Here is an 18729-nt window from a genome sequence, read left to right as displayed (position 1 = left end):
ACATCACCACTCATCTAAGATCAAATGTTGATGGTTGTCCATGACCACTTGCCATGACTATAATATTTATGGTAGGAAAGGATGCAATACTTCCTTGGTTTTATAGTAGTCATATTGGTTCTTTTTTAACTCCATCTGTGCTTGGATAATACATTGATACTTTTCATTCAAGCTGAACCTATTGAAAAATTGTCGATAGGTTCTTAACACAGCCAATTCTGGAATACTACATTGACAAGATGTCAATGTCAGAGGGTGGTGAATCTGTGGAATTCTTGGCCAAGGCTGTGGAGGCCAAGTCAGTGGATATTTTTAAAGCGGAGATAGCTAGATTGATTTGATGATGTTGATTAGTACAGGTGTCGAAGGTTATGGGGAGAAGGCAGAAGAATGGGATTAGGAGGGAGAGATCGATCAGCCATGATTGCATGGCAGAGTAGATCTTATTAAGATTAGAAATGTTTAAGAAGCCTCTTCCATCAGTTCTTTCATCATTCACCAACATTCATGACCCAGTGTAGCAGAATAATGAGTTTTCATCAAATCTATCTGTTGTGGGATGATTTAGTTCTATCTATAAAATGCCCCTGCCTTGTGTAACATGCAAGAGAACTTATATAATAACTTCTTCTATTTGACACCAGAGTATTCAAAAATTATTCCAGGTTTTAAATTCTAATTTGCAGATTTAAGTATCTGAAATTCTGAAGAAGCTGGATATTGTGGAAACAACGATAATAAAAATATTGAAACGGACAGTAAATTTGGCTTTTTCACAAAATTATATTTAATGCAGGTTTTTCAATGTTTCTACCAGTTAATGTAACCCTGCCTTATAAATTGTGGTTGCTTTTTCACAAGCTCTGTTATAAATTATCCCGAAAATGTAAGATGGGGTAGCATCATTTTTTTAATTAGGTTCTCAGCCATAATTGCAAATGGCCAAACACGTTATCTAAAAAGAACTGATTTTATTAAAGTCTATTGTCTTTCGTTTTAATATATATATTTTAATATATTAATGGTTATTAATTATGTGAAAGCTTTTTACATTTTAGTTCTGTGTCATTAAAATCTTTACTCTGTGCTCGATGTATTTGAAATTGCTCTAATTACTGTATGGTAGTGTGTCCTTTAGAACTGATAACATTCTTCGGACACTCGAAGGATTCCCTTAGACCGATGCCTAACAGCAACAGGCTCCGGGGCAAGCCAAATTATTTGCATGAACATTAGTATTCCCCAAGACTTTAAAGAAACCTCCCCCACGTATATCCAACATTGTTCGCTAAAAACGCTTCTCTGCACAAGAATTGTTTGTGCAACCTGTTTTAGACCTCTGGTGGCTGATCTGACTGATCTTTTCTCTGGTAGAATTGGGTAAATAGTGTTAATGTCGTGCTGTTCCACTGAAGCCACGTGTAAATCTTTAAATGGAGATTTTAGAGGAGAAATACTACATCGTGAAATCTCTTTGAGGTTTATACACTCTCTGATATAAACCCTACACACGGAGATCAGGGCCATGGAATTTGTCACGATGAAGGAAATGGCGCTGCATGTTAATTGGCAGCAGTTCTGGAAGAGATGGGGATTTAATTAAAATCTGATTGAATTCAAAAATGTTCAAGTAATGACGAGTTCCATTTTCTATTGCTGTCATCCCAGTGGATGACCACAAGATCAATTGGTGAAACTGCTTGCCCTATTATGCTCACACTGAAGAAACTGTAAACCCAAACAGTAAAAACCGATGAGCTGTCACCGTAAAACGACCTTATGTAGCGTGACTGTAAGGAAAGCCTGTCAAAGTATGGAATGTAATTACTTTTACGTTGAATAGCAAAAGTGCGACAAGGGAACAAACTGTTCACGCTAGTAAAGGGTATATTAGACTTAATTTAAGGAGGTTCTTTGTTGTCTAAGCTAAAACTTGCAATAACACATAGGTAGAGGAATGGAGACAACTGAAAATAATAGAATTAGATGCATATATTACTTAAATTATGTCGTCATGGTTGATTCAATATATAATTGAGCTTCATAAAGCCAGATTATTTTAATTCCATGTTGAAATAGAGTATCTATCCAGGAAGTAGCAAATATCGAGGACTATTTTAATATAGAAGGCTTCAGATCAGTGCAGAAGTTATTTGTATTTAAAGTCTGAATGATGGAAAATTCGCCCATAAAAGTGATTACATAGTTACTGAATGTACCCTCCTCCTTTCCCGCCCAATTCCTTTTTTTATCTTTCAGCTGCAAAAACGCTGCGGAGGTGAATGTTTCCCTTTCTCCGTATCTTACTGTGCAAAGTTTGAGCTTCGGCGTGGCTTGTAATTTGTTTTCTACCCCTGAGAGGACTTTACCCCTGTTCGATCGCCAGAGTTACTTTGTTTGATTTGCAAATTGAATGCAGTGAGGTAACGTAGTCCGACGGACCAGAAAAATCCCGAGGGAAGAGCAACAATCTCCACAGCTGTCACCACCCGCCGTTTCTGACAAATTATTCGAACATGGCAGATCTCAGTGTCCTGGTTGCCAGCGTCTTGGCCGCGCTGTCACTCGCATGGTTCCTGCTGTTAAGGAGAAGGCAAGTGGAAATGTTTGTTACTGGAGCCTTAAAGCGCTCTTTATACCAGTCAAACTGCCTACGTTGCATTACATTGAAATGGATTTGTAAATCACAGAATTTTAGTCACAGATTCAACATCCATGCATTCAGATAAACAATAGACAAAAGGTGCAGGAGTAGGCCATTCGGCCCTTCGAGCCAGCACCGCCATTCAATGTGATCGTGGCTGATCATCCCCAATCAGTACCCAGTTCCTGCCTCCTCCCCATATTCCCTGACTCCGCTATTTTTAAGAGCCGTATCTATCTAGCTCTCTCTTGAAAGTCTCCAGAGAACTGGCCTCCACTGCAGATAATTCCACACTCAGGGCCGGTTTTAGGAGATGCGGGGTCCAATTGGGAACAATTTTAGTGAGCCCAGGTTCCCAGGCCTGTTATTTAGTATATATTAAGAAAGGTGCTATGGATTCTACACTGCCTTCATCTCTCCTGCTCTCGTCTGACTCAGTACCTCCGCTGGCTGCCAAAGGGAAGCTGGTCGGTGATTGGACGCAACCCCCTTAGAGACAGCGTTTGATTGGCCGCCATATAATGGGGCACAAAAAATGTACAAACAGGAAAACCAAAAAAATCGGAATTCCGATTTAAATCTGATATAAGGTACATAGGGTGGGTATCGATTAATTCTAGACAGCAGATTTAAAAAATAATCTAACCCCATTAATTCACTCAAGGTGTATTATGATGTGTTCTACAATATGAAATGTACAGCAAAACTTGCACTTCCAGAGTGGTCTATCTAGCAATGTTACAGCATTTTGAGATTTAAAAAATCAAGTCTGCCAATTTATCCCATCAGATAAAGCATAAAAAGAAGTTTAATTTGACACCTAATTCACTTTCATATCTTCAGTATTAAAAACGTTATGGCAATTTTCATACTCGGAAATTAGCATCTTGTTCCCTGTTGCTTTTCCATTGACTTAACTCAAAAGCTGTGATCAAAGACAGTCAAAAGCCCATAACTTTCTTAAAAATTAAGAGAACTGAATGAAATTGTCAGTTATTATAGATTGAAGCATTCTGAAACAAATATGAAACAATCTTACTTGGATGACCTGAAATTAAAGCATATAATTAGTTAGTTATCTAATTGTAGCTAATTACAAAATTCAATTACTAGATCTAAACATCTATCAATTTCTTAAGAAAAGGTTAACATTTTTAAATAGCCTAAGTGTCCAAATAACATTCACACAAGAATTCACAATATAACATGATTTTTAAATCTCATTGTCATGAATTTTTAGGCCAAATGGAAGGAATTTAGTGTTTAATTCCCGTAAATTAATGGCCATTTTAATCATCTTGCGAGTGGGATTTTGTGGAACGCGATCGTTTGGAACGTTGCGTTTGCGGTGATATTTAAACCCCATGTAGGCAGGAAAAAAATGCCGGTCCTAAGTCACCTTTTTGCAACATAAAATTTTGATTAAAGGCATCCTAAGAAGCACGTTTATATGTAAAATAAACGGCTTTCCTTTACCTGTCCCGTACGTGAAATCCGTCCCCGTTGTCGGTGTTGACGGCTTTAGAAGTTGATTTTTAAATTACCACTGCTCTTAAAATATCCAGTGCAGTTAAAAAAAAATAAAAATAAAACCGATGTCGGAGCGATTATTCTTCAGCAGCTAAACAGCCTGACAAAAATACTTCAACAGGCTAGGAACAAAACGCATTTTAAACCCGCCCCCCTCTCAAAGGTGCCAAAGTCGCTCACACGGGCAGTGACATAACTGCAGCGCCGCTGAAGGTAAGTTTTGTAACATACCTAGTCTATAGTGTTGTTTATTCAACGGACCACAGATTTATTTTAAAAGCAAAATATAAAGCGCTGGAGAACTCAGCAGGTCAGGCCGGATCTATGGAGGGTCTGAAGAAGGGTCTCTGCCCAAAACGTTACCTATTTCTTCTCTCCAGAGATGCTGCCTGGCCCACTGAGTTACTCCAGCATTTTGTGTCTATCTATGGAGGGAATGGCTAGGTGACGTTTTTCAAAATTGTATATTTTGAAAATGGGCAAAGCAAAAAGTAGCATGTTCTCTAGAAAGGCTTATCCTACAATAATTGATCGGAAGGGTGTGATTTTCAGTCAGGATGTCTGTATCATTCAATCAGTGAGCTTGCGGTCCGGAACCCTTCTCTATTACCCCTCTACATAAAAACCAATAAGAGTGCCAATGCCTCTTCAAGGTCTACTAATCTACCCGTAGCTTCAGTTGCAGGTACAGTTGAAGGGATTTGGCACTCGGGCAACGCTATGAATTTATATGAATTTTAAAAATCTGAAACGTTTAAATCATTCAAAGGCTACAACCACAACGTGATAAATAACACTAAATAAAACTGAAGGAAATAAAGGCAAACAGAAGAACTAACCTAGAGAGCGAGAAAACATCATGCATAAACTTTTAAAATAAATTCGTATAACATCCCTAAATGACGGGTACAAATTACTAAATAACGTGGGTGGACAAAAATGCTGGAGAAACTCAGCGGGTGAGATGCTGCCTCACACGCTGAGTTTCTCCAGCATTTTCGTCTACCTTCGATTGTTCCAGCATTTGCAGTTCCTTCTTTTAATAACGTGGTTGAATGACTGTACCTGCACAGAAGAAACCCATGCTTACGGTCCGGAGCTCTTAATGACAGTAAGTTTTAAGAAATTCTGCCGTAAATTTTATTCAGAGGAACGCGGCGTCATTAATACTTGGTCAAAACACAATTATATCAACTGAGGAATGCAGATCGACACATTGTATAACTACATGTTAACCTACTGGAAACTGAAAAGCAGGGGAACAAGCGCTGCCCCCCCCCCCCCCCCCCCCCCCCCCCCCCCCCCCCCCCCGGGATTTCCATCACTGGTGCCTGTGACAGTATTGAGAGTTGTTGTTGGTGAGGAATTTCATCTACAGGGGTCGCTGCTGAGGGGATAGAGTCTGTTGCCCACCAGCCTGGTGAGGGGTCACCGTAGGCGCGGGGCCTAATTGGGAACAATTGGTCCAATTGGCTTAAGGCCGGCCCTGCACAGACTCAAAACTTTCTGTGTGAAAAAGTGTTTCCTCATCTCCGTTCTAAAGGGCTTACCCCTTATTCTTAAACAGTGGCCCCTGGTTCTGGAGTGCCCCAACATCGGGAACATGTTTCCTGCCTCTAGCGTGTCCAAACCCTTAATAATCTTATATGTTTCAATAAGATATCCTCTCATCCTTCTATGCTCCAGTGTATACAACCCAGCCGCTCGATTCTCTCAGCTTATGACAGTCCCACCATCCCGGGAATTAACCTTGTGAACCTACGCTGCACTCCCTCAATAGCAATAATGTCCTTCCTCAAATTAGGGGACCAAAACTGCACACAATACTCCAGGTGTGGTCTCACTAGGGCCCTGTACATCTGCAGAAGAACCTCTTTGCTCCGAACTCAACTCCTCTTGTTATGAAGGCCAACGTGCCATTCACTTTCTTCGCTGCCTGCTGTACCCGCATGCTTACTTCTATTGCCTGATGAGCAAGGACCCCCCAGATCTGGTTGTACTTTCCCTTTTCCAAATTTGACACTATTTAGATAATAAACTGCCTTCCTGTTTTTGCTACCAAAGTGGATAACCTCACATTTATCCACATTAAACTGCATCTGCCATGCATAAGCTTATTCACCCAACCTGTCCAAGTCATCCTGCATTCTCATAGCATCCTCCTCACAGTTCACACTGCCACCCAGCTTTGTGTCATGTGCAAGTTTGTTAATGTTACTTTGAATCCCTTCATCTAAATCATTAATGTATATTGTAAATAGCTGCGGTCCTAGCACCGAGCCTTGCGCTACTCCACTAGTCACTGCCTGCCATTCAGAAAGGGACCCGTTAATCCCTACTCTTTGTTTCATGTCTGCCAACTAATTTTCTATCCATGTCAGCACTCTATCCCCAATACCATGTGCCCTAATTTTGCCCACTAATCTCCTATGTGGGTCCTTATCAAATGCTTTCTGAAAGTCCAGGTACACTACATCCACTGGCTCTCCCTTATTCATTTTCCTAGTTACATCCTCAAAACGTTCGAGAAGATTAGTCAAGCATGATTTCCCCTTCGTAAGTCCATGCTGACTCGGACCGATCCTGTTGCTACTATCCAAATGTGCCGCTATTTCATCTTTTATGATTGACTCCAGCATCTTCCCCACCACCGATGTCAGGCTAACTGGTCTATAATTCCCTGTTTTCTCTCTCCCACCTTTCTTAAAAAGTGGGATAACATTAGCTACCCTCCTCTTGCACCCCTAAAAGTGGGATAACATTAGACCTGCTGACATAAGGGGGGTGGGGAGGAGGTGTCAAATGGGATAGTCAAGGACGGAGTTAATGGGAAAGGGAGTAAAGGGATAGTTAATGACACCAGAATTAACGGGAAAGAAAAATCACAAAGGGATAGGAGAGTACGGCCAAGTGTAAATAGGGATCGATGTGAAAGGTGAGATGCGGAAGAAATTAAAAATATTGTATATGAATGCCGGAAGTATAAGAAGTAAAGTAGATGAGCTTGAGGCTCTGCTAGAAGTTGGTAGATATGACATTGTGGGGATTACTGAGATGTGACTGCAGGAGGATTGGGCCTGGGAACTTAATATTCAGGGTTATACATCCTATAGAAAGGACAGGCAGGTGGGCAGAGGAGGTAGATCTGCTGGTGAGGGATGAAATTCAGACCCTAGTGAGGGAAAACATAGGGACTGACGAGGTAGAGTCACTGTGGATTTAGTTGAGGAATTGCAAAGGCAAGAAGACACTAATTGGTGTTATCTACAGACCCCCAAATAGTAGCCCGGATGTAGGGTGTAAGTTGCAGCAGGAGTTAAAACTGGCATGTAACAAAGGTAATAACACTGTGGTGATGGGGGATTTCAATATGCAGGTAGACTGGGAAAATCAGGTTGGTTCAGGACCCCAAGAAAGAGAGTTTGTAGATTGTCTCTGAGATGGATTCTGAGAGCAGCTTGTAATGGAGCCGACTAGAGAAAAGGCAATGTTCAAGAAGGAACTGCAGATGCTGGAGAATCGAAGGTAGACAAAATTGTTGGAGAAACTCAGCGTGTGTGGCAGCATCTATGGAGCGAAGGATTTTCCCGCTTCCGCTGAGTTTCTCCAGCAATTTTGTCTACCTTAGAGAAAAGGCAATTCTGGATTTAGTGTTGTCCAATGAACCAGATTTTATAAGAGAACTAGAGGTAAAGGAATCGCTTGGAGGTAGTGATCATAATATGATTCGTTTTAATCTGCAATTTGAGAAGGAGAAGGTTAAATTGGAAGTGTCAGTGATGCAGTTGAACAAAGGGGACTATGAAAGCATGAGGGAGGAGCTGGCCAAGGTAGATTGGAAAGGGATCCTAGCAGGAATGATGGTGGAACAGCAATGGCAGGAATTTCTGGGCATAATCCGGAAGACGCAGGATAATTTCATTCCAAAATGGAAGAAAGATTGTAAGGGGAGTAGGAGGCAACTGTGGCTGACAAGAGAAGTTAGGGATAGAATAAAACTAAAAGAAAAATGTATAACACAGCAAAGAGCATTTCGTTGCCTCTGTACTGTACACACAGCAAAATCTGAATCTGAAAGAGTAGCCGGAAGACAGAGGATTGGGAAACTTTCAGAGGACAACAGAAGGAAACAAAACGGGCAATACGGGCTGAAAATATGAAGTACGAGGGGAAGCTGGCCAGGAATGTAAAGAAGGACAGTAAAAGCTTCTTTCGATATGTTAAGGAAAAAGAATAACAAAGTCAAATATGGGTCCCTTGAAGGCAGACACGGGTGAAATTATTATGGGGAACAAGGAAATGGCAGAAGAGTTGAACAGCTACTTCGGATCTGTCTTCACTAAGGAAGATACAAACAATGGCATTGGTGAGACCAAATCTGGAGTATGGTGTACAATTTTGGTCGCCCAATTATAGGAAGGATGTCAACAAAATATAGAGAATACAGAGGAGATTCACTAGAATGTTGCCTGGGTTTCAGCAACTCAGTTACTGAGAAAGGTTGAACAAGATTGGTCTTTATTCTTTGGAGCGCAGAAGGTTAAGGGGGGACTTGATGGAGGTCTTTAAAATTATGAGAGGGATAGTCAGTTGATGTGGACAAGCTTTTCCCTTTGAGAATAGGGAAGATTCAAACAAGAGGACATAACTTCAGAATTAAGGGACAGAAGTTTAGGGGTAACATGAGGGGGAACATCTTTACTCAGAGAGTGGTAGCGGTGTGGAATGAGCTTCCAGTGGAAGTGGTGTCGGCAGGTTCATTGGTATAATTTAAAAATAAATTGGATAGGCATATGGATGAGAAGGGAATGGAGGGTTATGGTATGAGTGCAGGCAGGGGGGACTAAGGGAAAAAAGTTGTTTGGCACGGACTTGTAGGGCCGAGATGGCCTGTTTCCGTGCTGTAATTGTTACATGGTTATATGGTTAATAAAGAAACTATTAATTAGGAGACTGTGTTTGGAAGATTTATCTTTGGACGGCATTGAATGTCTCGTGGAAAGCTCGTGAGTGTGTTTCGATTAATCTCCTGAACCCCTGTCTTCAATCATAGTGACTAAAGGAGGAATCCTCGAAACGATATAAAAATCTGACACTACACTGTCATTGTGAATGAAGTTGTTCTTGGAGACTGTCATTCCCATTTGCTGTTTAACTCTCCACTGCCTTCCTCACCAAGATATGACAGGACTGCAGTAGCTTGATAATGTAGGTGTAAATGGAATCATCTGCGAGGGCCCCTACTTTTGACCTTACGATGGAAGGAAGATCATTGATCACTAAATAGTTTTGAGTACAAATTACATGCAACACAAATTGAGATTGTGCAATTTTTTTAATCTTTAATTAAAATCACTGCACTGTAAATTGACCCATACAACCCATTGCTGTGCCCCAATTGGAATTAACCACCTTCCTATTAGGCATAATTATGGTAAAGATGTCCTCTGCACCCTTTCCAAAGCCTCTACCTCCTTTCTGTAATGGGGACAACCAGAACTGCAACCAAACTCAAAATTCAGCCTGATCGATGTCCTATAAAGCTGCATCATAACTTTCTGATTCTTATACTCAATGCCCTGGCCAATGAAGGCAAGCATACCACTTTACCATTGTGTCTACTTATGTTGCCACTGTCAGGGAGTTATGCTGTAGGAACCCCAAGACCCCTCTGTACATCTGCTGTTCAGAGCCTTGCCATTAATCGTACATTTTCCTCTTACATTTGACTTCCTAAAATTCACCATCTCACTCTTGCACGGATTAACTCAATTTCTCTGCCCATTTCAGCAGCCGAACTTTATCTGCCGTATACTTTGACAGCCTTTCTCAGCCGACCTAGCAATCTTGGTGTCATCTCCAAACATTCTAAACGACCCATCTATGTTTACATCCAAGTCGCCTTTATTCATCTATTTTTAATCCGCTTATTTATTTATATATTTTTTGTCTGTCTGTCTGTCTGTCTGTCTGTCTGTCTGTCTGTCTGTCTGTCTGTCTGTCTGTCTGTCTGTCTGTCTGTCTGTCTGTCTGTCTGTCTGTCCCTGCACAGATCCCTGTGGAACTCCACTGGCCATCAACAGACCTCCAACCAGAATATTGTCCGTTCACCACACCTCTCTGACTTCTACCAGTGAGCCAATTCTGAATCCATACAACCATCACTTTTAATCTCTTTATATTTCCTTATTTTAGTTGATGATAAGATTAAACTGGTAATCTTTTCAGATGGAATTATATATAGCAGCCTTCCCAAATTAATCATTATATGGGTGAGTTCCTCAGAGGTTCTCCTTGTGTATTGCAGCTCGAGGATGTGCAGAGATTACTCATTTGGTTTATTTTACTGTTTAACTTTTCACAGAAAAGAGGGTGAGCCTCCAGTTGAAAATGGTTGGATTCCATACTTTGGCTGTGCATTTGAGTTTGGTGCAAATCCTCTCAAATTCCTGCAAAATCACCAGAAGAAATATGGAGATGTTTTTACATGTAAGATAGCTGGAAACTTCATTACTTTCGTCACTGATCCCTTTTCATACAGCTCTGTAATTCGGCATGGAAAATTTCTTAACTTTCAGAATATTGCGTTAACAATTTCAAAAAGGGTAAGAGTTTTACATATGTTTCCTGATGAATAATTTCTAAGTAATGCAGGGTTAAATAAATAATTTATCAACATTTTTTAAAATATATTTCACCTGTGGTACAACATTCATGAAAAAGGAATTGGCAATTATAATAGTTAAAACAGTTGTAATGATATGTGTAAATGTGATTATTCAAATGTTTATAGAAATGTCTAACTTATTAATTTGTGTAAATATTAATTAATTTGTTAGTGTGCCAGGTACACAAATCTTTAAACGACAGACTTAAATGTTTTTTTTAATAGATTTGTAAAATTCTTGAAATATTTATAAGAATGCTTGAAATAGCACATAGTAATAGTAGTATTTTTTTAATGCCAGTTTAATGCAGATGCCAGTTTACAAAAAAAAGACATAAAGTGTTGGAGTAACTCAGTGAGTCAGGCAGTGTCTTTGGAGAACATGGATAGATGATGTTTCGGATTGAGACTCTTCTTCCGACGGATGCTGCATGACCTGATCCGTTACTCCAGCACTTTGCGTTTTTTTTGGGACATGGGCTTAAATTGAGATGGGAAAGGTTTACAATAGGAATCTATGGGGCAAACCTTTCACATGGAGGGTTGTGGGCATATGGGATGAGGTGGCAGAGGAAGTCATTAAGGCAGGTACAATAACAATATTTAAAATATATTTGGGTGGATAAATATGTAGAAAAGATTAAGAGGGACATGGGCCAGGTATGGGCAAATGGGACTAGCTTGGATTGGACATGTTGGTCAGCATGGATACGTTGGGCCAAAGTGCCTGATTCCATGCTCCATGTGTCTAAGTTGGTTATCATTGATGACTGATTTCAAATATTTATAACTGTAACTAACTTTAGGAAATTAATATTTATATTAATATTACAATACATTTTTTGATGGAGTTTTGAAATAATTTATAGAACTATTTTCTTGTTATTTCATGAAAAGTTTGTCATGAATACAACAAGTCGAAAGCAGTGACTATTGACTGTTCCCGAGATAGCACGGAAACAACAGTGATAAGCATCTCCACCAAAATATTTCATAAAATCAATAAACGGCAGGTGCCAGAAGTCTGAAAGAAAAACATAAAATGCTAGAATTTTTCAAATTTTGGGCCCCACACCTGAGGAACGATGTGCTGGCATTTACAAGAATGCTCCCGGAAATGATTGGGTTAACATATGATAAGCGTTTGATAGCACTGGGCCTGTACTTGCTGTAGTTTAGAAGGAAGAGAGGGGACCTCATTGAAACTTACCGAATAGTGAAACACCTGGATTGAGTATATATGGAGAGGATATTTTCACTAGTGGGAGAGTCAAGGACCAGAGGGCACAGCCTCAGAATACAAGGACGTACCTTTAGAAAGGAGATGAGGAGGATTTTTTTTGTCAGAGGGTGGTGAATCTGTGGAATTAATTTCCACAGATGGCTGTGGAGGTGGTCATTGGGTATTTTTAAAGTGGAGATTGACAGATTCTTGATTAGTAAGGGTGTCAAAGGTTATGGGGAGAAGACAGGAGAATGGGGTCGGCTGGAAAGGGTAGATTAGCCGTGATTGAATGGCAGAGTAGGCACGATAAGCCGAATGGCCTAATTCTGCTTCCATGACATGAACTTATGACAGGTCTTAACAAGAGAAACAGTTAATACTGTATGCAAAATAATAAAAACTCAGCATTTCCTGTTTTTGTTTCAATATATTTAGCATTAGAATTTTAAATACCAGTTTTGCCTGTAAATTTATATCAGAAATAGCATTAGCTCTATGGAGGAATGACCGGGCAGCATACAATTATTAGAGTGGAAAAGGGATGAAATAATGACTTTGGGCTTTGGAAATCAATTACTGACTATATATATATAACTGTCTACCCTTTTAACTTGGTCTGAAATGCTCTTGCATAAGACACAAGATATAGCTTTGGTTGAATATCACGATATATTCTTACGTTACAACAATATGAAATGCAAAACAAAATCCTGCCAAACATGATGCCGGATTAAATTAATCTCCTCTGTTTGCTTGTGATCCATATTCTGAAGAAGGATCTCGACCCGAAACATCACCTATCCATATTCTTAAGAGATGCTGCCTGACCTACTGAGTTATGGGCCTGTCCCACTTAGGCGACTTTTTAGACGACTGCAGGAGCCATGGTTGTTACATGGTCGCCACATGTTCACAGATGGTTGCCGGGGAGTCGCCTTCATGGTCGCGAGGAGTTCCCGCATTCTGGGAACTAGTCACAGCCTCATTATGGTCGACACGAATTTTTCAAAAATTAGCGGCGGCTAGAATGAAGCCGCCATGGAGAGTAGCGAGAATTCTCGTGCCGTAGGTGGGTTGCCAGGGGGTCCTCGTGGGTTGCCAGTGGTCGAAGGTTCTTGTAGGTTGTAGCCGGTGCTGACCTGTGAATTTCTTTGGCTCATTCGGGAAAAAAAACGTAAGCAGGAGTTTTCAGAACCAAAGATAACCACCCGGTAGTGGTAAATGTCCGCCGAGCTTCTCAGCATGTATCTCTGGCTTCTTAAATGTTGTCTCCATTCCTTCTTCCCTCCCTTCTCCCCCCCATCTCCCTCCTCTCCACCCTCTTTTAAAGGACTTACCGTACACTGTACTTTAGCCGTCTTAATTACAGCCGCAACCTTCCCGTTCATCACGGTATCACCTTGGCTTTGCACCATGTGAATTTCACTCAGACAGCGCTCCCCTTGCTTGCCCTGTCCCCCCCCCCAGGCTGGTGAAGGAAGCGGTGTGTGTGTGTGTGTGTGTGTGTGTGTGTGTGTGTGTGTGTGTGTGTGTGTGTGTGTGTGTGTGTGTGTGTGTGTGTGTGTGTGTGTGTGTGTGTGTGTGTGTGTGTGTGTGTGTGTGTGTGTGTGTGTGTGTGTGTGTGTGTGTGTGTGTGTGTGTGTGTGTGTGTGTGTGCGCTCCACTCTGACAGTCGCCGTTCCAGTCGCCAGTTTTTCAGGCGACTGCCGGCAACTTGACAGTCACTGGCAGTCGCCTGAAAAATCGCCTAAGTGAGACAGGCCCATTATTCCAGCACGTTGTGTCCTTTTGTGATCGATATTTGCTGCATATCGTTTGCCTATCTAAAAGCTTCTGAAACGCTACTATTAGACAATAGACAATGGGTGCAGGAGTAGGCCATTCGGCCCTTCGAGCCATTCAATGTGATCATGGCTGATCATCCCCTATCAGTACCCCATTCCTGCCTTCTCCCCTTATCCCCTGACTCCGCTATCTTTAAGAGCTCTATCTAGCTCTCTTGAAAGTATCCAGAGAACCAGCCTCCACCGCTCTGTGAGGCAGAGAATTCTGCAGACTCACAACTATCTGTGTGAAAAAGTGTTTGCATCTGTTTGCACCAACACCCAATACCCTTGGCAATGTATTGAAGGCACTACTGCACATCTCCTTTAAAAACTTCCCCATTGACCTTTAAGCTACATCCTCTGATCTTTAACATTTCCACCCCGGAAATAGGATTCTGAATTTTTATCCTATCTATACCTCTCAATTTTATATACTTCTATCAGGACTCCCCTCAGCCTCTGGCACTCCAGAGAAAACAATCTAATTTGCCAGTCTCTTGGATCCATTCCAGCACAACCACTCTGTTTTAACATATGCAGCTTCTATTTTACCTACGGATTATGGATAAGTCTCAGCTGGTAATAATTGAGATTGATTCGTCGACAAATGCAAATGTGAGCAATGTGTCAATAATGTTACTCTGAGTTAGTGAAGAGATGCTTGCAATGTTGCAAAAGCCTCTGCAGTGGATCATTCGGTTGAAGTGCCTGAGATCAGTCCTCCCCCATCAATATGGCATGACCATGGAAAGATACTGCAGCTTGTCAATGGTGATACACTAAACAACCGCTCACATTATTATGAACAATTCACAACTCTGTCAATCACCAGCTTTGCTGACTATTGTATCTGTGAGCTTGGAATTAGCAAAACCTCAGAGGCTTACCTATGGTGGCAACCTTTAATGTAAATGCGTGGAGATGCCCAGTGTGAATGCAGCACCTCACTCTGTGGGATGTTTTCCGTGGTGATCATTCAACCTCTTGCCTTTCAATCTCGCAGTACCCAGTCTTTTCGAGCTTTCAAGCCTTTGTGAAACAAGATTCCCTACCAAAGTCATTTTTAGAAATCACATTATCCAATTCTGTTGACAGAGAAACAGCTTTGTTTTCCGCTTGTCCGATGCCTACACTCTGGAATTGCACCCTCTGCAAAATCGTCTCTGCATTACTTCCAAACACACCCCCATCTTGCGCTATCCTTAGGCATATTCTGAAGAAGGGTCACAACCCGAAACGTCACCCACTCCTTCTCTCCAGAGATTCTGCCTGTTCTGTTGTTACTCCAGCATTTTGTGTCTACCTTTGAAAATTTAGTTCATTTTATTAAATATTTTGCATCAGCCAGTTTGCATATTATGCAAACTCGATCTCACAATACCTGCTCTAGAAAAAAAAAATATATACATAACTGGTCTACCAATATCTGTAGCCTGGCCTATTATTTCCACTGTCCTCCATTGCATGTGTGACATTTGTAGCTCACAATACTATCCATTGACTCCAGATTAAAATGTCCCATCATGGTTTTCAATTTTCTTTTTGAGACCTTATCCATGGTGCGTGTTAAAAAACTCACCGGGGTCTCCAACATCTCTAGGCTTACCACCAGCAGAGATGCCACCTCCTTGTTCTCACCTACCTCCATTCTGTTGCACTGCACGCTTCCAACATTTTTATATACTGGGCATCGGCAAGCTCCACTCGTAGTGCTCAAACTCCCTGACATTTCAACTTCCTGTTCTCTTTACTTCTCTATTTGGAGAATTGTTCTCTTTTTTTTCCACGCTAAATCATTATTTTACCATTCGCTCAAGCAGCTGCCTCCCAGAATCAATGGTATTGACGCATCTGTGCATCTCTCTGTTGCCTGCAAAAACAATTAAACAAAGATAAGGCTATAAATAGAACATCCTTTATTAAAAGGAATAACGCCTATTTAAGAAGCTGCATCTGGTGCAATATTGTATCAAGATCATAACTTGTGTGGCACTCTGTAAGGCAAGTATCATAAGGTATTCTTTCACATGTACATAATACTTGGAAACTAGGATAAACAATTTCATTTGAGTGCAGGAATGCTTGCTGGGAGTAGGGTAATTAATTGTAAGTACATCTACTTGCTTACGTACAAGGATAGTATACAGTCTTGGCAAGAAAAACAAATATTGGATTATTACTCTATCCATCAGCAACTTTCCCAACCTTGGCAACTGTTGGAATCTGAACCAAGGTTGTTTAAAACACTCATCTTACTTCATCAAACTGAACTGCTAACCGCTTATTGATTTTACTGCCAAGATTACGTATTGTTTTAATGTTGGAACAAATAGAATTAAAAATAGGCACACTACTTTTGCTGATTCATTTCCATTGCCACTGTTCTCAAAGATTTTGGGGACATGAGGGCACTGCTGGTCATGATAGAAACACTATTTTTAATTACAAGTTCCTTAATGTTATCAAGAAGCAGCCAGTAAGTAGGGAAGACAACAATGTTGGAGAAACTCAGCGGGTGAGGCAGCATCTATGGAGCGAAGGAAATAGGCGACGTTTCTGGTCGAGACCCTTCTTCAGACTGATGTGGGGGGGGGGGCGGGTGGGGGGGGCGGGTGGGGGCAGGCCAGGAAAAGGAAGGAAGAGGCGGAAACAGTTGGCTGTGGGAGAGCTGGGAAGGGGAGGGGAAGGAGGGAGAAAGCAAGGACTACTGAAATTGGAGGTCAATGTTCACACGGCTGGCATGTAAACTGGGGTGTATATCCCGAAATATGAGGTGCTGCTCCTGCAGTTTGCGGTGGGACTCACTCTGGCCGTGGAGGAGGCCCAGGACAGAAAGGTCGTATTCGGAATGGGAGGGGGAGTTGAAGAGCTGAGCCACCAGGAGATCAGGTTGGTTATTGCGAACTGAGCAGAGGTGTTGGGCGAAGCGATCGCCAAGCCTACACTTGGTCTCACTGATGGAGAGCAGTTGACACCTGGAATAGTGGATACAATAGATGAGGTTGGAGGAGGTGCAGGTGAACCTCTGCCACACCTGGAAAGACTGCATGGGTCCGTGGATGGGGTTGAGGGGGGAGGTCAAGTAACAAGTGTAGCATTTCCTGTGGTTGTAAGGGAAAGTACCAGGCTAGGGGGTGGTTTGGGTGGGAAGGGACGAATTGACCAGGGAGTTATGGAGGGAACGGTCTCTGCGGAAAGCCGAAAGGGGAGGAGGTGGGAAGATGTGGCCAGTGGTGAGATCCCGTTGGAGGTGGCGACAATGTCGGAAGATTATATGTTGTATGTGACGACTGGTGGGGTGGAAGGTGAGGACAAGGGGGACTCTGTCCTTGTTACGAGTGGGGGGATGGGGAGTGAGAGCAGAGTTATGGGATATAGAAGAGATCCTGGTGAGAGCCTCATCTATAGTCGAAGAGGGGAACCCCCGTTCCCTAAAGAATGAGGACATCTCCGATTCCCTGGTTTGGAACACCTCATCTTGGGTGCAGATGCGGCGTAGACGGAGGAATTGGGAGTAGGGGATAGAGTCCTTACAGGAAGCAGGGTGGGAATAAGTGTAGTCCAAATAGCCATGGGAGTCAGTGGGTTTGTAGTAGATGTCGGTCAGTAGTCTGTTACCTGTGATGGAGATGGTGAGGTCTAGAAACAGAAGGGAGATTTCAGAAATGGTCCAGGTGTATTTGGGTGCTGGTTGGAAGTTCGTGGTGAAATGGATGAAGTCAGTGAGTTCTGCATGGGTGCAGGAGGTAGCACCAAAGCAGTCGTTAATGTAGCAAAGGTAGAGCTCAGGGATAGGGCCATGGTATGCCTTGAACATGGATTGTTCGCCGTACCCTACAAAGAGGCAGGCACATCTGGGGCCCATGAGCGTGCCCATAGCCTTGGATTTGGAGAAAATGGGAGGAGTTTCCTCTGACTCCACCAATTGACCCCTCCTTCCCCTCCCCTTCCCAGCTCGCCCACAGCCTACTGTTTCCGCCTCTTCCTTTCCTTTTCCCGCACCCCCCTCCCCCCACATCAGTCTGAAGAAGGGTCTCGACCGGAAACGTCGCCTATTCCTTCGCTCCATAGATGCTGCCTCACTCGCTGAGTTTCTCCAGCATTTTTGTCTACCGTCGATTTTTCAAGCAACTGCAGTTCTTTCAAAGAAGCAACTGCTTCTTTCTTAAATATGACTTATTTTTAATGATATGTCATAGATTTCTTAATGTGACTTTGCCTTCGTTTTCATACCTTGTAGTAGGTGCTCACCAAAGTTTGAGTTACCACCTCAGTCAATATTGTGACTCCAAGCATAGCTGCTGGGATTTTAATTTTCAGGACTTTTTTTTTACTTCACCTGCACTTTGCTGCATTCGTGTAAAGGAGAGGAGGAAGATAAAATCCAGGCCCATGGTGCATCTATTATAATTTTGGGGGGCATTTTATAATCCAAAGTGTGCTGAATGATTTGCATGATTTGCTACCATATCAGTTCTGAAGGTTCCGAAGTGATTGAAATCCTTTGTTGGATCCTATTCTGCTTCTCTACTATTTTGCCCCAAGATTATTGCCCATTCCTGTTTCTTTGACATTGTGTGTAGGAAAGAACTGCAGATTCTGGTTTAAATCGAAGGTTGATCACAAAATGCTGGAGTAACTCAGTGGGACAGGCAGCATCTCTGGAGAGAAGGAATGGGTGACGTTTCAGGTCAAGAACCCTCTTCAGACATTTCTTTGACATTGTAGTCCTTATGGCTTTGAAATTTGCTTCAAGAAATATTATGGTTTATAGACTTTGAGAAAGAATCCTTATAGAAATCCATCTTTTTTTGTTCATTATTTGTCTCAACATAAA

General features: G+C 41.8%; 1 protein-coding gene across 1 annotated transcript in view; it reads left to right on the top strand.

Annotated features, from left to right (window-relative positions):
* Nucleotides 1–2155: 2155 nt before the first annotated feature.
* The window catches only part of LOC129696273 (cytochrome P450 7A1-like), a 33423-nt gene continuing 16849 nt past the window's right edge, over nucleotides 2156–18729 (top strand). Inside the window, exons 1-2 of the mRNA XM_055634022.1 lie at nucleotides 2156–2593; nucleotides 10539–10779. Of these exons, the coding sequence (XP_055489997.1) occupies nucleotides 2517–2593; nucleotides 10539–10779 (318 nt within the window). The 5' untranslated portion in view covers nucleotides 2156–2516. The remainder of the gene's footprint in view (nucleotides 2594–10538; nucleotides 10780–18729) is intronic.

This window comes from Leucoraja erinacea, chromosome 4, assembly GCF_028641065.1.
Source record: "Leucoraja erinacea ecotype New England chromosome 4, Leri_hhj_1, whole genome shotgun sequence".
Lineage (NCBI taxonomy): Eukaryota > Metazoa > Chordata > Chondrichthyes > Rajiformes > Rajidae > Leucoraja > Leucoraja erinaceus.
This window is presented reverse-complemented; position numbering and strand designations above follow the sequence as displayed.